The 20610-nt window shown below is 38.5% G+C and overlaps 1 protein-coding gene across 1 annotated transcript in view; it reads right to left on the reverse strand.

Annotated features, from left to right (window-relative positions):
- CPB1 (carboxypeptidase B1) overlaps positions 1-18651 on the reverse strand; it is a 39452-nt gene extending 20801 nt beyond the window's left edge. The window contains exons 1-5 of the mRNA XM_018049125.1: positions 18522-18651; positions 18340-18415; positions 8937-9061; positions 544-643; positions 354-455 (exon numbers count right to left, since the gene is read on the reverse strand). Of these exons, the coding sequence (XP_017904614.1) occupies positions 354-455; positions 544-643; positions 8937-9061; positions 18340-18415; positions 18522-18592 (474 nt within the window). The 5' untranslated portion in view covers positions 18593-18651. The remainder of the gene's footprint in view (positions 1-353; positions 456-543; positions 644-8936; positions 9062-18339; positions 18416-18521) is intronic.

The raw sequence follows: 20610 nt of genomic DNA on the forward strand, positions 1-20610 counted from the left end.
CATGAAGTATATGAATCTCTTTAGCAAATAGATTTGCAAACAACATCTGCGAGAGGAGAATTTCATCAAGGTAGATGATCAGTTTACATTGCTTACAGGAATGTGGTTAAATTTATAGGACTTCTCCTGTTTTACTGCATTTTTTCCTTTTGGATAAATCAAAATAATGATTTAAAAATTCACACATGATAAAAGAATCTGGGTACTCTGTTTGATTCCCTGAGGGATGTAGGCAGAGAAAGAGTTATAACAATGCTTGAGATGAACATGTCTGTGAAACAGATGTTCTCTGTGTTAGAATTCATTGATTTAAAGTGCTCAGACATGGCAAGGTTATGGTTAAAAAGGATTACCTTGAGGAGGTATATAGTGTTTCCTAAAAATGTAGTTCCGATGGCACTGCGAGAGATGAGGTCTGGATTTTCAGTGGCGACTTGTTCAGTCCATGCCTCTATCTACCAAATGGAACCATTGATGGATTAATGTGACATTCTCAGTTCAGTTCTCAAGGCAATGTCTGTCTAAATCATGTATACTTCATACCGTTTCCCAATTGTTGTACTTCTCGTAACTGTGTCCAGTAGCGCGGACTCTGCTATCAAACTGAGCCTCCAGCATGGATCTCAGGTTGCTTATCAATACCCTGTAATAAACCAGAGGAAGTGCTCCTGTGAAAATAAGCATGCTTCCCAGTGAACATATGCAACAACCCAGAGTCTCTGCTAGTCAGATGTGTCCTCTGATTATGCTCTTCAACTTGAGCTACTTGTCTCAGAAAGTGAGTCAATCATTGAGAAGGGTACCAAAGAGTATGAGTAAGGCAGGCTCTTCTTTGGCCCAAACTTGTTTGGCTGTTCTTGGACGTTAAATTTGAAAAATGCTTTCCTTGGTACCTGGGGCGCTCTGGGTCAGGGCCTTGGGCTGCCACACAAAAGCATGCCCTCAAGCTTGCCTATGGTCTTTCTTGCTCAAGACTTCCCTTATTTTAGCACTAAAAGTCCCACATCCCAGCAGCCTATTCATTCCCAGGAAAACTGGGACATCCAGTCACCTGAGGCCTTTCTTTAGGTTTTGAGAAAAATACCTCGATGCGTGGAAATTCAGAAATATTAATAAGCTTATGAAGCTTTATTAGAGGAAAGAACACTGAGTTTAAAGTACCAGCTTCTGCTTGTCTTTCTTTTGGCATGTTCAAAGTAATCTAAGAGTGGTCCTGTAGCAAGGTAATATGAAAATTGCTGACAGAAATTTTGAGGCCTGCTGTTTCCTAAAAATGATTATTCAGGTGGAAGTGTGTATTATAAGAGGCAGGGGTGAAGGTGTGGGTATGTGTGACTTTGACTTTGTAGCTTCTGAGTGGAAAGTGTATTTCGAAGGGACAAAATTTTATGAGCATTAATGTCCTTAGTAATAGCACTGTAAACATTATGGGCAGTAGCTAGCTTGCAGAAACTTCTATTATCCACAGTCAAGCCTTGAAATGTTTTTATCTGACACACAGAGAATTGTAGCCGCACATCAAAAGTCTTCTCCTCTGACTGCCCCAAGGGCATTCTGATGAAGTATGTCAGGGACATTCTCTGAACCTCCCTCCTGGTCTCTCCTTCATTTGGTTAACTTGGGCATGAACTTGCATCTGTTTATGGAAAAATGCAGTAAATCAATACTAAATGGTATGGATTTCCTAGCAAGAAGGAAACACTGTCATAAGGTCTTAACTCTCTTAAGTAGTATTAAAAAATAAAATAAAATGGAAAAGGAGAAGAGTTTAAAATTTATTCTGTGGAAAGAAAATTTCCCACTAAGCGCAACCATCAGTAATTCGTTAGTGTTTTCCTTTCTACGGCTGCTGTTAGTTAGCACAAACTAAGTGGCTTAAAACAACATGAATTTATTGTTTTATGGTTTAGAAGTCCAGCACAGGTCTTGCTGGGGTAAAAATCAATGTGTCCACAGAAATATGCTCTTTTCTGAAAGCTCCAGGGGAGAATCTGATTCCTTGCCCTTCATAGCTTCTAGAAGCTGCCTACATTCCTTGGCTGTTTGCCCTGCTCCATCTTCAAAGCCAGAAACAGCAGCTCAAGACCTTCTCATGTTTCATCATAGTGACCTCCTCTTCTGCCTCTCTCTTCCTCTTGTAAGGACCCTGTGATTACTTTGGGCTCATCCAGAATGCTGTGCTTTGTGCTGTGCTCAGTTGCTCAGTCTTGCCTGACTCTTGCGACTCCTAGCCTACCAGGAGTCTGTATAGGCTACCAGGACTGTAGCCTACCAAGCTCCTCTGTCCATGGGATTTTGCAGGCAAGAATACTGACTGGAGTAGGTTGCCACTTCCTGTTCTAAGGGATCTTTCCCACCCAGGGATCGAACCTGTGTCTCCTGCATTGGCAGGTGAATTCTTTACTACAATGCCAGCTGGGAATCCCATTTATTTAGAATAATCTACCTATTTTAAGTTCAGCTGCTTAGCAGCATTAATTCCATAGCAACAAAATTCCATCTACATTCCTAACTTTTCTTTGCCATTAACATAACACATTCAGATGTTCTAGAGATTGGAATGTAGTCTTTTTTTTGGGAGGGGGGGAAGTCATTCTGCCTGCTATGGTTAGGAGCAATGACTATAATAAGTGTTATAATTTAAGTTAATCATAGTACCCAGTTGGATTGTTAGGAAATAAGGTAGAATTAGAAAGAATCTAGAGTTAGAAATCAAAAGATCAGGGTCATGGTTTTGCCTTATATGTAGATTGGTTTCAGCAAAGTCATTTAATCTCTGGGCCTTACTTTCATAATTTTTATAATGGGGTATTTGGTTAGCTGGTATTCAGTGTCCTTTTTGGTTCTAAAATGCAATGACCTGACTCAAATTCATAGGTATTAGTCATTCATATAGATTTTTTCAAGGTTTATGAAAAAAAGTTAAACTATAGTAAAGTTGCCAGTTATGAGCTTCCCTGGTGACTCATACCGTAAAGAATCTGCCTGCAATGCAGGAGACCCAGGTTTGATCCCTGGGTTGGGAAGATTCCCTGGAGAAGGGAATGGCTACCCACTCCAGTGTTCTTGCCTGGAGAATTCCATGGAAAGAGGAGCCTGGCAAGTTACAGTCCATGGGGTCACAGAGTCAGACATGACTGAGCGACTAACACTTTCACTTTTTCACCTCACCATCTTCATAACCTCCAGGGAAGCAAGCATCTAGATTAGAGATGGTTTAGGGAAATGATTTTCAAAGGTAACTAAAAACTAAAAACAAGCAAAGCCAAAGCAAGCAAAACAAAAACCTTGAAAACTAAAAATCATCTGTATGTCTTCTTTAGAGAAATGTCTATTTAGTTCTTTGGCCCATTTTTTGATTGGGTCATTTATTTTTCGGGAATTGAGCTGCATAAGTTGCTTGTATATTTTTGAGATTAGTTGTTTGTCAGTTGCTTCATTTGCTATTATTTTCTCCCATTCTGAAGGCCATTTTTTCACCTTGCTTATAGTTTCCTTTGTTGTGCAGAAGCTTTTAATTTTAATTAGATCCCATTTGTTTATTTTTGCTTTTATTTCCAGTATTCTGGGAGGTGGATCATAGAGGATCCTGCTGTGATTTATGTCGGAGGGTGTTTTGCCTATGTTCTCCTCTAAGAGTTTTATAGTTTCTGGTCTTACATTTAGATCTTTAATCCATTTTGAGTTTATTTTTGTGTGTGGTGTTAGAAAGTGATCTAGTTTCATTCTTTTACAAGTGGTTGACCAGTTTTCCCAGCACCACTTGTTAAAGAGATTGTCTTTAATCCATTGTATATTCTTGCCTCCTTTGTCAAAGATAAGATGTCCATAGGTGTGTGGATTTATCTCTGGGCTTTGTATTTTGTTCCATTGATCTATATTTCTGTCTTTGTGCCAGTACCATACTGTCTTGATGACTGTGGGTTTGTAGTAGAGCCTGAAGTCAGGCAAGTTGATTCCTCCAGTTCCCTTCTTCTTTCTGAAGATTGCTTTGGCTATTCGAGGTTTTCTGTATTTCCATACAAATTTTGAAATTATTTGTTCTAGTTCTGTGAAAAATACCGCTGGTAGCTTGATAGGGATTGCATTGAATCTGTAGATTGCTTTGGGTAGTATACTCATTTTCACTATATTGATTCTTCCAATCCATGAACATGGTATATTTCTCCATCTATTAGTGTCCTCTTTGATTTCTTTCATCAGTGTTTTATAGTTTTCTATATATAGGTCTTTAGTTTCTTTAGGTAGATATATTCCTAAGTATTTTATTCTTTTCGTTGCAATGGTGAATGGAATTGTTTCCTTAATTTCTTTTTCTACTTTCTCATTATTAGTGTATAGGAATGCAAGGGATTTCTGTGTGTTGATTTTATATCCTGCAACTTTACTATATTCATTGATTAGCTCTAGTAATTTTCTGGTGGAGAGCAAATCAAGACCACAATGAGGTACCATTTCACACCAGCCAGAATGGCTGTGATCCAAAAGTCTGCAAGCAATAAATGCTGGAGAGGGTGTGGAAAAAAGGGAACCCTCTTACACTGTTGGTGGGAATGCAAACTAGTACAGCCACTTTGGAGAACAGTGTGGAGATTCCTTAAAAAATTGCAAATAGAACTGCCATATGACCCAGCAATCCCACTGCTGGGCATACACACTGAGGAAACCAGAATTGAAAGAGACACATGTACCCCAATGTTCATTGCAGCACTGTTTATAATAGCCAGGACATGGAAGCAACCTAGATGTCCATCAGCAGACGAATGGATAAGAAAGCTGTGGTACATATACACAACGGAGTATTACTCAGCCATTAAAAAGAATACTTTTTAATCGGTTCTAATGAGATGGATGAAACTGGAGCCTATTATACAGAGTGAAGTAAGCCAGAAAGAAAAATACCAATACAGTATACTAACACATATATATGGAATTTAGAAAGATGGTAATGATAACCCTGTATGTGAGACAGCGAAAGAGACACAGATGTATAGAATGGACTTTTGGACTCTGAGGTAGAGGGAGAGGGAGAGGGTGGGATGATTTGGGAGAATGGCACTGAAACATATATACTATCATGTAAGAAATGAATCGCCAGTCTATGTTCGAGGCAGGATACAGGATGCTTGGGGCTGGTGCACGGGGATGATCCAGAGAGATGATATGGCGTGGGAGGTGGGAGGGCGGTTCAGGATTGGGAATTCATGTACACCCATGGCTGATTCATGTCAATGTATAGCAAAACCAATACAGTATTGTAAAGTAAAATAAAGTAAAAAAAAAGAAAAAGTAACTCATACAGGGGAAAAAAAAAAAAGAAAACTAAAAATCAGTAGGCAGAAAGCTTTAAGAAAACAGCTATATTTCAAGATCATCAATTTGAAAGAACAAATCCTGCCTGGTAAGTATAAGCTTCTCTAACAGAATGGCAAAACTAAAAATACAAGAGGAAATGGTCAATGACATCCACTTTCCCTTTATCAAGATTTTCCATTTTCAGTGAACAAGTAAAATAATCATCTAGGTCACATGGCTTCTTAATGGGTGCCCAGAGAAAAGAAATCATAAATTAATTGCTCCCAGCCTCAGGACATTCAATAGATATTTGTATCTAAGACCATAACCATGGTGATTTCTGACCTACCATGAACCGGCTCTAAATGGAGTAGGAAGTAGGGTTTTCACAGCATGTTGCAATATCTTTACTTTTTAATCCAATCTTCAGATTCAAATTAGTTGGGAGAATAAGTGACTACTAGGAGGTTGGTGTTTTGTTTGGTACTAAAAGGAGACATTCTGTTAGAGTTATTATTATGTTAAATATTAAACATTTTCATCAATAATCAAAACAAAGAAGCATAATAAAACCAATTAGATTTAAGATGACACCCAAGAGTAAAAGTGTCCTCTAGTAACTTACAAGAGATTTTCAGAATGAGGTTGAAATGTGGTGCTGACTTTTGCCTGAAGGTAGAGGATTGACCTTAAATGAACCCTTCCAGCCCTATGATTATTTGATTTTATTAGATTTAGGATAAAGCACTACTTTAGCTATATTACAAAATATTATTACTAAATAATGAGCTTCTATTCCAGGAGATTAAAACAATGCCTCTTAATGTAACAGGGACTGCATTACAGCTCCAAAGTACAGAGGCATGTACACTATTTTATACTTCTGTAGGTTTCTTTTGTAGTGCTATCCAACTTCTTTTTTTTCAAGTATGCATGAAAATTAGGTAACAGACTCCCAACAAAGCAAGAAACACAATGTCTGAGAAGGAGAGACATGACAGTTTTCTCCCCCTTTTAGATTCCTGAAAATGGAGTATTTGGTCACTTCCCAGACTACACACCCATTGCCACTGAAGAACATTACTGTGTACACATTGTTATCCAAGGACACTTTACTATTCAGATTTGCAACATGCAGAAACATGTTACAGATAGAGAGCAACAATCAGTCTCTTCCTGGATTGGGTAGGACACAGACCCACCAAAATGTTCTGTCAGCGTTCAGAACCATAAGTGTGAGATTTACACCATCTAATTCTTAGTCTTTGTGTACCTAGGGTACAACATAAGCATTTAAAAATATAGTTATTTTTCTTGGTGCACACATTTTGAATTTTTCCCGTGGTAATTCAGAATCTGATTAAAACTACCAACTGATGCAAATCTTGGTGAAGAGAGCTGGAATCACTGAAAAATCTGAAAAGCTGTTTTGGTGAAACGTGTGTAGTAAATGGTTTCTGTTACATAGAAAGTGAAAGTGTTAGTTGCTCAATTGTGCCCGACTCTGCGACCCCATGGACTGTAGCTGGCCAGGCTCCTCTGTCCATGGGATTCTCCAGGCTAGAATGCTGGAGTGGGTTGCCATTCCCTTCTACAGAGGATCTTCTCAACCCAGGGATTGAACCTGGGTCTCCTGCACTGCAGGCAGATTCTTTACTGTTTAAGCCACCAGGAAAACCCATTATATGGAAAAACTGCAAATTCTTGCTGGCAGGAAACCATTTATATACACATTAGCTACCACACAAGGTAATAATGGGATGCCCAGGGACTGCTTGCAGCCCTGGCAAAGATAATGCTGGTGTGCTTCTACAGGATTTCTAGGGACTTATTATTACTTAATATTTAGAAAATTATAAGCCACTAATGTGCTAAGCAAAAATCAACAAGATCTTAGTCCTCAGGGAATATCCTGTGTTCTACATGAGACAGCATTCATACACAGTTCCCCAAAAGTTTACCTGGTATAAAAGTGCATGAATTTTCTGCCTGCTAAAAAGAGACTGATACCTGATTAGAAGCTGTTCTACCACTTTGTGATCTGAGTAGAATAAGGACATCAATTCAAGCCACTAGGGTTAGCTTATGGTCGCTGATCTTCCTTTTGATTTTCTTGAAGACTTTTAAAGAAACTGTCATCTTTTTGAATATTATTGAAGGCTCCCCAAAGCTAGGATTTTAGAAGTCCTTCCTAGTGTAATGAAAAGAGCAAAATTTCACAGACATGAATCTCAATCACATTTCAAAACTTACTGTGTTATAATCTTTGTTTTAAAAAGCTAGTCAATTCTTAATGGTCACATTTTGACACTTCCCTCAGGCCGAAGCAGATAGCTAAGCTGTGTGAAGTATGATAATAGGATTAAACAAAACAGTTTCTGTTGACCTTTAAAAAAATGTATAATGTCCCTTTTTATACAGTAGTACAAATAGTAAAATAACAGCACTCACAGCGATAACAATGTCAGTTGAAATTTATTTATATATTGTTTAGTTTCATCTTCACAACAGCCCTTTGAAAGTGGTATTATATTTATCTTCACTTCATGAAAATATGATTCTAAGGATCCTTTCTTTATAAAGACAAAGAAACTGAAGCTCAGAAAGGTTAAGCAAATTATCCAATGTCACACAGCCAGGAAGTTGCAGACTTAGGATTTCAGTCTTGTGTATTTTTTTCCCAAAGCATTTGCTTGTTGCCTTATGCTTCACCACTTCTCCTGATGGAGGTGAAGATTTTATAGATGATAATTTTGATATCTTTACTGGCATAAATACTAGTCTATATTTTTAAGATATAAAAAATAATAGAAATTTCTGTTAAAATTATGTAGGTCAGTTTCTCAAAATGTAATGGAGACTTGTGTTTGTGGTTGGGGATTGCTGGGTAAATATTTGGTGGTTCAGGACTGGAGCTGGAGACTGTCTCTTTGCTCCTTGCTGACCCACTCATTGGACGAAAACCTCTGGTTTAGACTAAAGACTAAAGTTGAATTTTTCTACTTTAGTCATTTAGTTTAGTTGTTTCCACCTCCCCTCAAATGAAGATGGAGGGAAGTTCTAAATCTAAGCATCAAGTCTGTTCTCTGCCCAGAGTGTCATTTTTTTTCCTTGTCTTGTCTGGCTAACTCATCAGTCTTTTAATTCTCAGCTGAGGGCTCCTTCCCTAGTATGGCCCCCTGTGATCCTTCAACTTTATCTATTCCCCTGTTTCTCTAGCTCTTCACTCTTCTTGACATCTATTAAAGGTATTACAATCCTTTGTTCATTTTCCTCTGAAGGGAGTGAGTCTTATCTTTTTTTCCCCAGCATTTATTATATGATAGATTGGCGCCCGCTATCTATTTGTTGGATCAACAGATGGACAACTGCCTTCACTTAGGAGAACATTGTAAACTAGGATCAGGTCAAATATCTGGCTAAAAATTTGGGATTCTAGAGCCAAGCCTGTTTTTATTAGAGCAATAACTCAACACGAAGTCTCTCAGGCCTAATGTCATAAGACTTGAAATTCAGGGTCAGCTTTGCCGTGACCTTTGTGTGGGGCCCTGAGGAGGCCATTGTCTTGGTCTTATTGTTATCTTCCTGGGATGAGAGCATACATGACAGAGAATTTTCACAACCATAAAACATAAGCTTACTCATATCGTAGTCCGTTCTGCCCCAGAAAGTCTTCCACAGCGACAGTATCTTCTGCTTTAACATGGAAGTCCACTGTACTGTGAGGTTTGATTTGTGCGACTGAATCTGGTTTCCAGAAGTCCATCTGAATAAGGAATAAGACATATTGTATTGGACACCAATAATTCAATGGGTGAATCATCTAGCAAGCACACTATCCCAGTGAATTATTATGAATCAAATTATCCATGAAATCTCTTATAAATATCTAACTCCTTTATTTGAGTGGACAAAAGTTGGGACCAAGTAGTTGGATGTCAATAAAAGTGTTTATACACATAAACATACATAGCATTAATTCTCAACAAGCATGAAGATCATATGATTATCTCCCATAATGGTAGTTAATTGCAGTATTCTATAACTGCTCTCTTCTTTTTACTGATTTTCTAGAGCAATTGCTTATTGGTGATTGCAGTGTTTATGGTAATGGATATATGTGATGAATGAATGATGCTGAATTACCTGGAGCCCAAAATTTAATAGAGAGAAATGGAGCTTTCCTTTTTACTTTTTGATGAATTCATTTTATGAGTTTCTCTTGGAATTCAGTGCCACACAGATCACACTAATGTGGGAACCAGAGCATCCCTGACCTATGGAGGATCCATCAGGGAGGAAAATTGTAACTTTCCACAGGGGTCATCTTGGCACCATGGACAGAAACAAGATAGTCTCAAGAATCCAATAGTGTGCTGACATTTTCATTTGTTCAATTATTTGTCAACAATCACTGAGGACATACTATGTGACAGATTTTATTTTCTTGGGCTCCAAAAGAGCTGTGGATGGTGACAGCAGCCATGAAATTAAAAGATGCTTGCTCCTTGGAAGAAAAGCTATGACCAACATAGACAGCATAATAAAAAGCAGAGACATTACACAAAGGTCCATATAGTCAAAGCTATGGTTTTTCCAGTAGTCATATATGGATATGAGAGTTGGACCATAAAGTTCAGTTCAGTTCAGTGGCTCGGTCATGTCCGACTCCATAGAAGACCCCATGGACTGCAGCACGCCAGGCCTCCCTGTCTATCACCAACTCCTGGAGTTTACTCAAACTCATGTCCATTGAGCCGATGATGCCATCCAACCATCTCATCCTCTGTCATCCCCTTCTCCTCTCGCCTTCAATCTTTCCTAGCATCAGGGTGTTTTCCAATGAGTCAGCTCTTTGCATCAGGTGGCCAAAGTATTGGAGTTTCAGCTTCACCATCAGTCCTTCCAATGAATATTCAGGACTGATTTCCTTTAGGATGGACCGGTTGGATCTCCTTACAGTCCAAGGGACTCTCAAGACTGTTCTCCAAAACCACAGTTCAAAAGAATCAATTCTTTGATGCTCAGCTTTCTTTATAGTCCAACCCTCACATCCTTACTTGACTACTGGATAAACCATAGCCTTTCCTTGACTAGATGAACCTTTGTTGGCAAGTAATGTCTCTGCTTTTTAATATTCTGTCTGGGTTGGTCATAACTTTCCTTCCAAGGAGCAACTGTCTTTTAATTTCATGGCTGCTGTCACCATCTGCAGTGATTTTAGAGCCCCCCCAAATAAAGTCAGCCACTGTTTCCATTGTTTCCCCATTTATTTGCCATGAAGTGATGGGACTAGATGCCATGATCTTAGTTTTCTGAATGTTGAGCTTTAAGCCAACTTTTCATTCTCCTCTTTCACTTTCATCAAAAGACTCTTTAGTTCTTCACTTTCTGCCACAAGTGTGGTGTCATCTGCATATATGAGGTTATTGATATTTCTCTGGCAATCTGACTGGAGAAGGGAATGGCAAACCATTTCAGTATTCTTGCCTTGAGAACCCCATGAACAGTATAAAGAAGGCTGAGCACCAAAGAACTGAGTCTTTCGAACTGTGGTGTTGCATAAGACTCTTGAGAGTCCCTTGGACTGCAAGGAGATCCAACCTGTCTATCCTAAAGGAAATCAGTCCTGAATATTCATTGGAAGGACTGATGGTGAAGCTGAAACTCCAATACTTTGGCCACCTGATGCAAAGAACTGACTCATTGGAAAAGAGCCTGATGCTGGGAAAGATTGAAGGCAGGGGGAGAAGGGGACGACAGAGAATGAGATGGTTGGATGGTGTCACTGACCCAATGGACATGAGTTTGGGCAAACTCTGGGAGGTAGTGAAGGACAGGAAAGTCTGATGTGCTTCTGTCTATGGGGTCGCAAAGAGTCAGACATGAATGAGTGACAGAAAAACAACAATAAAAACAACTACGTGCTAGGCTGTGCACCTGAGACTAGGAACACACTCATAAGCAAATCAAACATGGGGAGATTTTAGAGGCAATTATGCACAAAGGTAGGATGACATATTTGATTATTCTGATGTTTTTCTTTGTGGATTTGTGGTTTCAAGTCTCCTTTTTATCTTGGGAAAATATTAACCAAGGACATCCTGCCTCTAACAGGTCTCTGATTTTCTGTTCTTTCCTTGAGCTGAATAAAGACCTAGAAGCCTAAGGTGACCCTGACATTGGATCATTCTCTGCTCTTTGTCTCCCCAGTACCTGTTCAGATATTTATGAGCTAATCTCAGGCTAGAGATGTGGCAGGTGGTGATATTTAGGATTGTTGCTTTGGAACTTGGGAGTTTGGGCAGACTTAGAGGTTGTTAAATAGAAACTGATGATGTAAGATATTAAGATGACTCAATTTTAGATATGCCTGTGGAGAACCCAGTTGCCTATCTCCTGTCCTGGTAATTTTCCAGCTACTGCAGATGTCTAGAGGATGCTGAATCATGAATCAGGGTCATAGGGAATGTCAGCACAGTGGGAGATGGGACATTAGGATTACACAGGAGGGATTTCAGAAGAAAGAGAGTGAGTGTGGTTGTCATTAAGCTGCTGAAAGGAGAGAGTATTGCTAATTTGATAAGGATTGGCTACAGAATGTGATGAGAAGATGAAGATGAGAGTTTAAAAGATAGTGAAGGAAGGATAAAAGCTTATCATGATAAAGATAGAGAAAGCAAGAGCTGGTGATGAATTCTAGTTAGCCAGCACTGTAGAAAGAAGGGCCATCAAGACAAGCGCATCATAGGGGAAGTTTTTAGAAGTTAACTCTGGGGCTTCTCTGGAGAATGAGAATCTGCCTGCCAATTCAAGAAACAGGTGGTTCGATCCCTGATCCTCAAAGGTCCCCCATGCCCCAGGGCAACTAAGCTCATGTACCACAACCACTGAGCCTGTGCTCTAGAACCCAGGAACTTCTACTACTGAGCTCACGAGCCACAATTACTGAAGCGCATGTGCCCTAGAGCCCGTGCTCTTCAACAAGAGAAGCCACTGCAATAAGAAACTTGTGCACTGCAACTAGAGAGTAGCCCCGACTAACTGCAACTAGAGAAAGCCCATGTGGCAATGAAGATCCAATACAGCCAAAATAAAATAAACAACAATCCCCAAAAGTTAACCATGAATGTGTGTTCTTCATAAATATCCGTCATTCTATGGTGGGATGGGAGATGTGTCTGTCTTGATTACAGACACAGAGGTTTAGAATTGGTAAAGAACATAAAGTTCTCCAAGAACATGTAGGCAATTAGACAGTGCCCTTCTCACACAACCCTGGGATCTTTTAGTGTTGCTCAGGAGACTCCTCACTGCCAAGATCTACATTTCTGAGCTTGAAAGCTCTCCCAGAACTGGAAAAGGCCTAACAGCTCACAGCAGGCAGGAGCTACCAAAGAAGCACTTTCCAGAGAGTTGCTTAATCAATGACCCTAGAAAGTAGGTGTCTAAATATTCCAATTCTCTCGCTACTCAGATGGGATAATTTTGAAGTGTGTGGTTTGCACCCTTTCCTAGAGTTTCTCTGTAGGATGAAGCTCTAGTCTCCTCTATGCTAGCCGACTTTGTAGTGTCCCTTCTGTTGGCTGCCCTCCCTTCTCTGCATCACTCCTCACTTCTCTACCCAGGCTCCCTATACTTTCCAAGTGAAGTCTGCCACTGAATCTTTGTCTAAGGATCTGGTCTGAAAGAACCTATGTTAAGACATTAGCTTTCCACCTAGAGTAGCACAACATCCTTGGTGATGGTTCTAATACAATCTTGAATATATCTAGTAGTACTTCAGAACACCCTAATTGCCTTATAGATAGTTTCCTTTTTGATATTAAATTGAAAGTTGCCTTCCCTATACTTTTAACCTCTTGTCCATCTGTCTTGGCTCTGCCAAATATTGGTGTGTGTATATATATAGTATGGATGTGAGGGTTGGACTGTGAAGAAAGCTGAGCACCGAAGAATTGATGCTTTTGAACTGTGGTGTTGGAGAAGATTCTTGAGAGTCCCTTGGACTGCAAGGAGATCCAACCAGTCCATTCTGAAGGAGATCGGTCCTGGGTGTTCTTTGGAAGGAATGATGCTAAAGCTGAAACTCCAGTACTTTGGCCACTTCATGGGAAGAGTTGACTCATTGGAAAAGACTCTGATGCTAGGAGGGATTGGGGGCAGGAGGAGAAGGGGACAACAGAGGATGAGATGGCTGGATGGCATCACCGACTTGATGGACATGAGTCTGAGTGAACTCTGGGAGTTGGGAATGGACAGGGAGGCCTGGCATGTTGCAATTCATGGGGTCTCAAAGAGTCGGACACAACTGAGTGACTGAACTGAACTGAACTGATACACACACTCACACACGCATATATAAATATAAATATAAATAAATAAATAAATAAATAAATAAATATATATATTACAAATGGGATAGAGAAATCTCATAAACATGTTTGACAAAGGACTTGCTGACCTAACCTGAGGTCCCTTAAAACCTTCAGTTTGATAAGGAGAAAATTGGTCAGCAAACATACTGACATCCAACACTATGGAGTCCTATAAATATGATGGAGACTTACTAACTTGGGCTTAGTAACCAATGCTTCTTAAGAGACATGGAGTCAAAAATCAGGAAGATCATAGCCCCAAAAAGGTTTTTAATGCATTAAGTATGGTTACAAATAATAAAACATTAGCACAAAGATATATATATAAATTTTAATAATTACCAACACTTTGTGAGTGAGATCTATGTTTATAATATGGAGGTAGACCAAAATATATGATTTGAGCTGTGGGGAATTGAATTATAAGTTAAGGAGTTGCCACTAGTGGTAAAGAATTCACCTGCCAATACAGGAGACATAAAAGACACAGGTTCGATCCCTGGGTTGGGAAGATACCCTGGAGTGGGAAATGGAAACCCGTTCCAGTATTCTTGCCTAAAAAATTATGTGGACAGAGTGGTCTGGTGGGCTGCAGTCCTTGGGGCCACAAACAGTCAGACATGGCTGAGCAACTGAGCACGTACACACACACACAGATACACAGATTGAGGTTATAAATTTATAAATCTGCATATCTGAGTAACAAAGAACCATAAAGAATATTTGTTGGAAGATAAAGGAATAACTTTAAGTGATAGCACTGTGAGAATGTCAACTAAACCATCCATCTGGCTAATAACCAAAGAGTCAGTCCTAAAATGTGATGCAAAACCAGCGCAAAAGCAAGATAAATTAGTGTATTCACCTTAAATTCTTTTGGGAATAGGAAGGGCATGCAAAAAAATTAATAATTATGTTGGAGAATTTCTATTCTTCACATATTTACACATATTTGTTTATTCACATTGTGTTTGACTGTAAATTCAGCATAGGATTAACTCTTCATTTATCTTGATGGAATTTTCCTTTCTTGTTGGAAGAGGCAATAACTTCTACTCTAGGTCTAGTTCCAGACAGTGGGGAGGAACTTACAAGTATAATAGGAGTGATGGAACATTAGAAGACTGTAATCATGTTACTTTGGTTGTATACCTGAAGCTAGAGAAACAGAGTTCAGGAAAGTATAGAGAGAAAGGGATAGGTTTTGTGGTGAATGCCTCTAATAAAGAAACAAGGAGGTAAAATAAAACCTTTATTATACAATTAAATATGAAAAGAGGGAGGCTACTAAAGTCCAGTGTGGTCACAGGTCTCTTCAATACATTCAACTTTTAAAAGGACATGTTCAAAAGCTGGGAGGAAGGACACATCAGCAAGGATGAATACAAAGACTAGATGCCCTTGTAATGATCTTATCAGGAAGGCTACAGTCCAGAATATGCTATACTTGCAAGATTACTAAGAAGAGTAAAACCTTTTTTTTCAGCCATATTGAAAATAGAATGAATAAAGAAGAAACATGCTGTCTCACAGCTTGGAGCTAAACCATAATGTTTGCAGCTGAAAAATTAAGTAACCTTATTTAACTTGTGTGGCTTTTGTCTTTTCTAAGGAGTTACACTCTCTCTTATTTTTTCCTACTTCTACTGAAAGATGAAATTACTCTAAGTAAATAATTTTTCACATGTTAAGATTTTAGCAGAAATACCTTCTTTGGAAAGAGAACTTTGAGGCCCAGGGTAGATAAGGAGATAAGGGGTTATACTGGTCATGTAAATTACATTCAGAATCCTGGATCTCATGGTGCTCATAATAACAAACACATAGTTTTTACTATATAAATTCTTTCCAAGTGCTTTACTTATATTAGTTCTTTTAAATCTCACAAAATTCTGTAAGGTAGATGCTCTTAGTCTCCTTATTTGGCACTTGAGGTGGTTGAGACCCAGAGAGGCATCCAAGGTCCAGCTAGCGAGTGGTAGAGTCAGAAATCGAAACCAGGAAATCTGAGTCCTGATTCTCTGCTCTTGACTACTAGAAAATGCTGAATTTTAGGTTACTAAAAAGGCAGAGGATGTGACTGAACACTTCTCCGCAATCTTAGAGGAATCAGAGCTTGATGGATCGCTGAATAGTGGAGGGGGCATGTCTTGGATTTCATGAACAAGAAGACAGGTGAATCTCAGAAGTAGAATCTCCCAGGGCCTGGCATGGATACTAGCAAAGTTAACTGGAAGCAGATGGGTTGTGAATGCTCAGAAAAGGGAGCCGGTGATCCTTGGGAGACAGCACAGTGTACAGTAAGAGTAAGTCAAGCCCAATTAACTTCATGTGATGATTGAAAGAAAACATTAGCTTGCCAGAGTGCTGAATCTGTATCTTAGCAAAATGTTTGATCAAGTCTCTACATTTACATTCTTCTTTATAAGCTGGAAAGCACAGTGTTAGCTGTAGGTAATACCACAGTAACATGGATAGGAGAGAAAACTCATCTGAGATCGTTGATTTATCAGTCACTTTCAGTGCTTACTTAACGCTGCATCTGGCATACTGGAGACTTGATAAATAGATATTAAAAGAATGACTCATAGGAGATGCCTCTAATTCTGTACTGACACTTTACTTAATATTTTTACTCTATCCATGACAAAGGTAAAAGTCAAGAAGACAGGTTTATCAAGCTTGCTGGTGATGTGGTTAGGGCAAATTATTTCCCTGAGTAAATTCATTTTTAAAACTGTCTCAGTATGCAATAAAGATAATTTTTAACTGACTAAATATATAATAAAATTGTGCATTTAGGTTAAAACATCAATTAGGCAAGTATAGAAGGAAGAATATCTTGCTTCATGTGAGAGGGTGATTCATGTGAGAAAAAAATACCCTGATAGCTTTGATCGGAATTAGGTTTACTATAAGCTAAGAGCCTTCTAACTGTTCAAGCTGTAAAAAGAATCTTATACCTCATTAGTAAGTGTCTGCTTTACAAATGAAGCAGACAGTGGCCCTACACTATGTATTAATCAGAGTACACTTGGAGGTCCATTGCCCATTCTGAGAGCTATATTAAAAAAAAAAAGAAATATAGACAGAAAGAGTATTGATAAATCTCAGAAGTGAGACAGTGTTTGACTCAGCTAGGTCCAATGGGTCACGGTTAAGGTAGTTTTCAGTTCGGTGTAATGGTTTGAATGGTTTGTAAGGCAAATGCTACTTTGAAAAAGAAGTATTCCTACTATCCTTGAAAGTACTCAAACAGGTTTTATTAGGGCTAGCAACAAGAGATGCTGTTTCTACCAAAGAAGTTCAAATTTAAGTGGAAGCCTGCAGTCAGTCAGTTCAGTTCAGTTCAGTCGCTCAGTCTTGTCCGACTCCTTGTGACCCCAGGAATCGCAGCACGCCAGGCCTCCCTGTCCATGACCATCTCCCGGAGTTCACTCAAACTCATGTCCATCGAGTTGGTGATGCCATCCAGCCATCTCATCCTCCATCGTCCCCTTTTCCACCTGCCCCCAATCCCTCCCAGCATGAGAGTCTTTTGCAATGGGTCAACTCTTCGCATGAGGTGGCCAAAGTACTGGAGTTTCAGCTAACTATCATTCCTTCCAAAGAACACCCAGGGATGATCTCCTTTAGAATGGACTGGTTGGATCTCCTTGCAGTCCAAGGGCCTCTCAAGAGTCTTCTCCAACACCACAGTTCAAAAGCATGCAATAGATGACTTTAAATTCTCCTTCATATCTAACCTTCTGAATGTTTCAGTTTATGACACTCTCTACCTTTTTTTCCCCTTCACATTTTAAAAGCTAAAATGATAACTATAGAAAGATAATGGATGGATAGATAGATACTTAGGAGCTGGTAGAATGTTTTGGTTTTTATATTAATGAAAAGACAACATTGGATCAAGTAAGCTATTAATGGTCTACAATAGCTTCCTGCCACTAATACATATATATATACACACATACATATATACACTAATATATATATATACACTAATATATATATACACATACGCTTATATATATATAATTTAAAATGTCAATTTTAATCCCATAATACAGTAAATTTTTTAAAAAATAAAGTAGCCTAGAGATTTTGGTTTCTTAATAGTAAAATAAAAATCACTCATGGCTTTTTATCATTTTTACCCCCTTCAAGACCTATCATTAAGTGGGCCTGAGTCAAGGTCGTGAAAACTCAAGCTGTTTGATTTGGAATGAAAGAAAATCAAAGAGAACAGATGATACATGGGATGTGGAAATGACTTTCAAGTTGGACCAAAGCCCAGTTTTTCTGTAATATCCAAGTTGATCATTTTTCTCTTTTGACTTAGAAGGGAAGTTGCTATACATTAGATGTTCTTTGACCTTTGCAACAATTTTGACTCATCCAGTTGTCATGCTCAGGCAGCTCTTTAAAAAGTTACCCTAGATTTATAATACTGTAGGGCTTATGGCAATCGAATTTAGACAGACAAAGAAGGCATGGTGGCACTAAATGTTTTTCAAGTTTTTATTTCTTGCTACAAAAGTGCAGTAGTTAATATTTCATGTCATTTTCCCCTTAACGGAATCACAATGCAATCTTAAGATTTTAAAAAATAATCTAAGATTTTAAAAATATTGTTATAGGAAACCTATAAGCATAGATTGGCATTTACCTGCCTGGTGCTGGCCAACTCATGGAGTAAGCTGATGTGATTTTCATCTTCAACATGGACACGGAACACCTTGTCACTGAACAATGAGATACAGAAGAAGAGAACATTTAAAATTGGGCAATGTGTTCAAATTTTTTGGTTAACAAGGAAGGACTTGCTAATTTAAGCTGTAGGCTACTTACCCTTCAAAGTGCTCACCAGGATGATGAGCAGATGCTAGGGTCACGGTCACGAGAATCAAGAACGCCAGCATTGTGCCTGACTAGGTCTTTTAGGTAGGTTTCACCTGCTTTTATAATCCAGGGTGTTCTCTGTGTTCTGATTGCAAATAGGCACTGTCAGATCTTGATTAATGGTTTTCCTAGCGTTGTTGCCTTGGTAGCTGTGTAAAGTCTAGAAGTCTATCTCTCCCAACACCTGTGGAAACAGAGCAAATAATATGAAGTTCAGCCTATCTAATTTGGATGTCAGACCTTGAATATCTGGAGGAAAAGGAGCTTTTTACTTTTTTTTTAATAAAATACTATTTTAATTTTATTATTTCTGAATACATTGGGTCTTTGTTGCTGTGTGCAGGCTTTCTCTAGTTGCAGCGAGTTGCAGCTACTCTCTTGTTGTGGAGCACAGGCTGTAGGCACTCCAGCTTCAGTTGTGGTGCACAGGCTTAGTTGCCCTGAAGCATGTGGGATCTTCCTGGACCAGAGATCCAACCCATGTCCCTTCATTGGAAGAATGAGTTCAGTTCATTGGATTTTTTGTTTACTACTGAACCATTAGGGAAGTCCCAAGAAGTTTTAAATAAAATTTATTTTGTAGCCTTTAATATTTTTTGAAATTTGAGAAGTACATACAACAAATTCTATAGATATAAGTATAAAGTTTAGTGAGTTTTGACAAATATATATACCCATGTATATATATCCCAGTATCCCAGTCAAGGTATAGAATATTTTCATCACCCTAAGAAGTTCCTTTGAGCATCTTTTCAATCTATTTCTGTACTCCCCTCAGGCTACCACTGTTCCTATTTCTAGCTTCATGCATTAATTTTGTCTATACTAAAACGATATAAATGAGATCATATGGTATATATTTCTTTGTGTCTGGTTTCTTTCATTCATGATATTATTTTTGAAAGTGATTAGTGTTTTGTTTTTATTATTGTTTTCTTCCTTTCTATTAGCAAGTTATATTTTATTGTACATCACAGTTTATTTTCCTGTTGGTGGATATTTGTATTGTTTCCAATTTTGTATTATTATGAGTTAATCTGCAATAAACCTTGTATGCAAGTCTTTCTGTAGGCATGTGTTTTCATTTTGCGGGGGATAGGTTACATAGCTATTGAAGAATGTGCTGTGTGCAGTCACTTTCCTTGTGTCCGACTCTTTTGCAACCCCCTGGACAAGCTCCTCTGTCTATGAGGTTCTCCAGGCAAGAATACTGGAGTAGATTGTCATGCCCTCCTTTAGGGGATCTTCCTAACTCAGGGATTGAACCCATGTCTCTTACATCTCCTGCATTGGCAGGCGGATACTTTGCCACTGTTTAAAGCCCCTAATTTAAGAATGGAACTGCTAAATAATAACGTAGGTTATGGTTTCACACTCTAAGATTCTGACAAACATTTTTCCTCAGTGGTTGTATCATTTTACGCGTCCACCAGTATCCAGTTACTCTGCACTCTCTCCAATGTTTTGGTAGTATTAGTCTTTAATTTTGATAATTTTAGTGAGTGTGCAGTGGTATCTAACTGTGGTTTTAATTTGTATTTCCTTGATGCTGATGAAGTTAAACATCTTGTCATGGATTTTTTTGGCCATTTGTAAATCCTCTTTGTGAAGCATCTATTGAAATCTTTTGCATTTTAAAAGAAATGGGCTGTTTTCCTTTTTACTATTATTATTATTTTTTTTATAATTTGTGTTTTTTACATTTTCCCAAGAAATCTTTGGCTATCCCAAGACCTCAAACATATTTGCCTGTGTTTTCTTATAGGCGTTTTGTGGTTTAGATCATTATGCATGATGTAAAGTGTGGATCAACACATTAAAAAAAATATGATAACCAGTAGATACAGTACTGTTGAGAAGGCTTTTTTTTTTCCCCATTGAATTACAGTTGGTGTCTGTCAAATTCATTTGGCCATACATGTGTGGGGTAACTTCTGGACTTCATATTGTGTTCCACTGATGTATTTCTCTAATTTCATACAACCATCACAATGTTTTTATTTTAAAAAATTTTTATTTCTTTATTTTAATATAAATT

This window comes from Capra hircus, chromosome 1 (genome assembly GCF_001704415.2).
Source record: "Capra hircus breed San Clemente chromosome 1, ASM170441v1, whole genome shotgun sequence".
NCBI lineage: Eukaryota > Metazoa > Chordata > Mammalia > Artiodactyla > Bovidae > Capra > Capra hircus.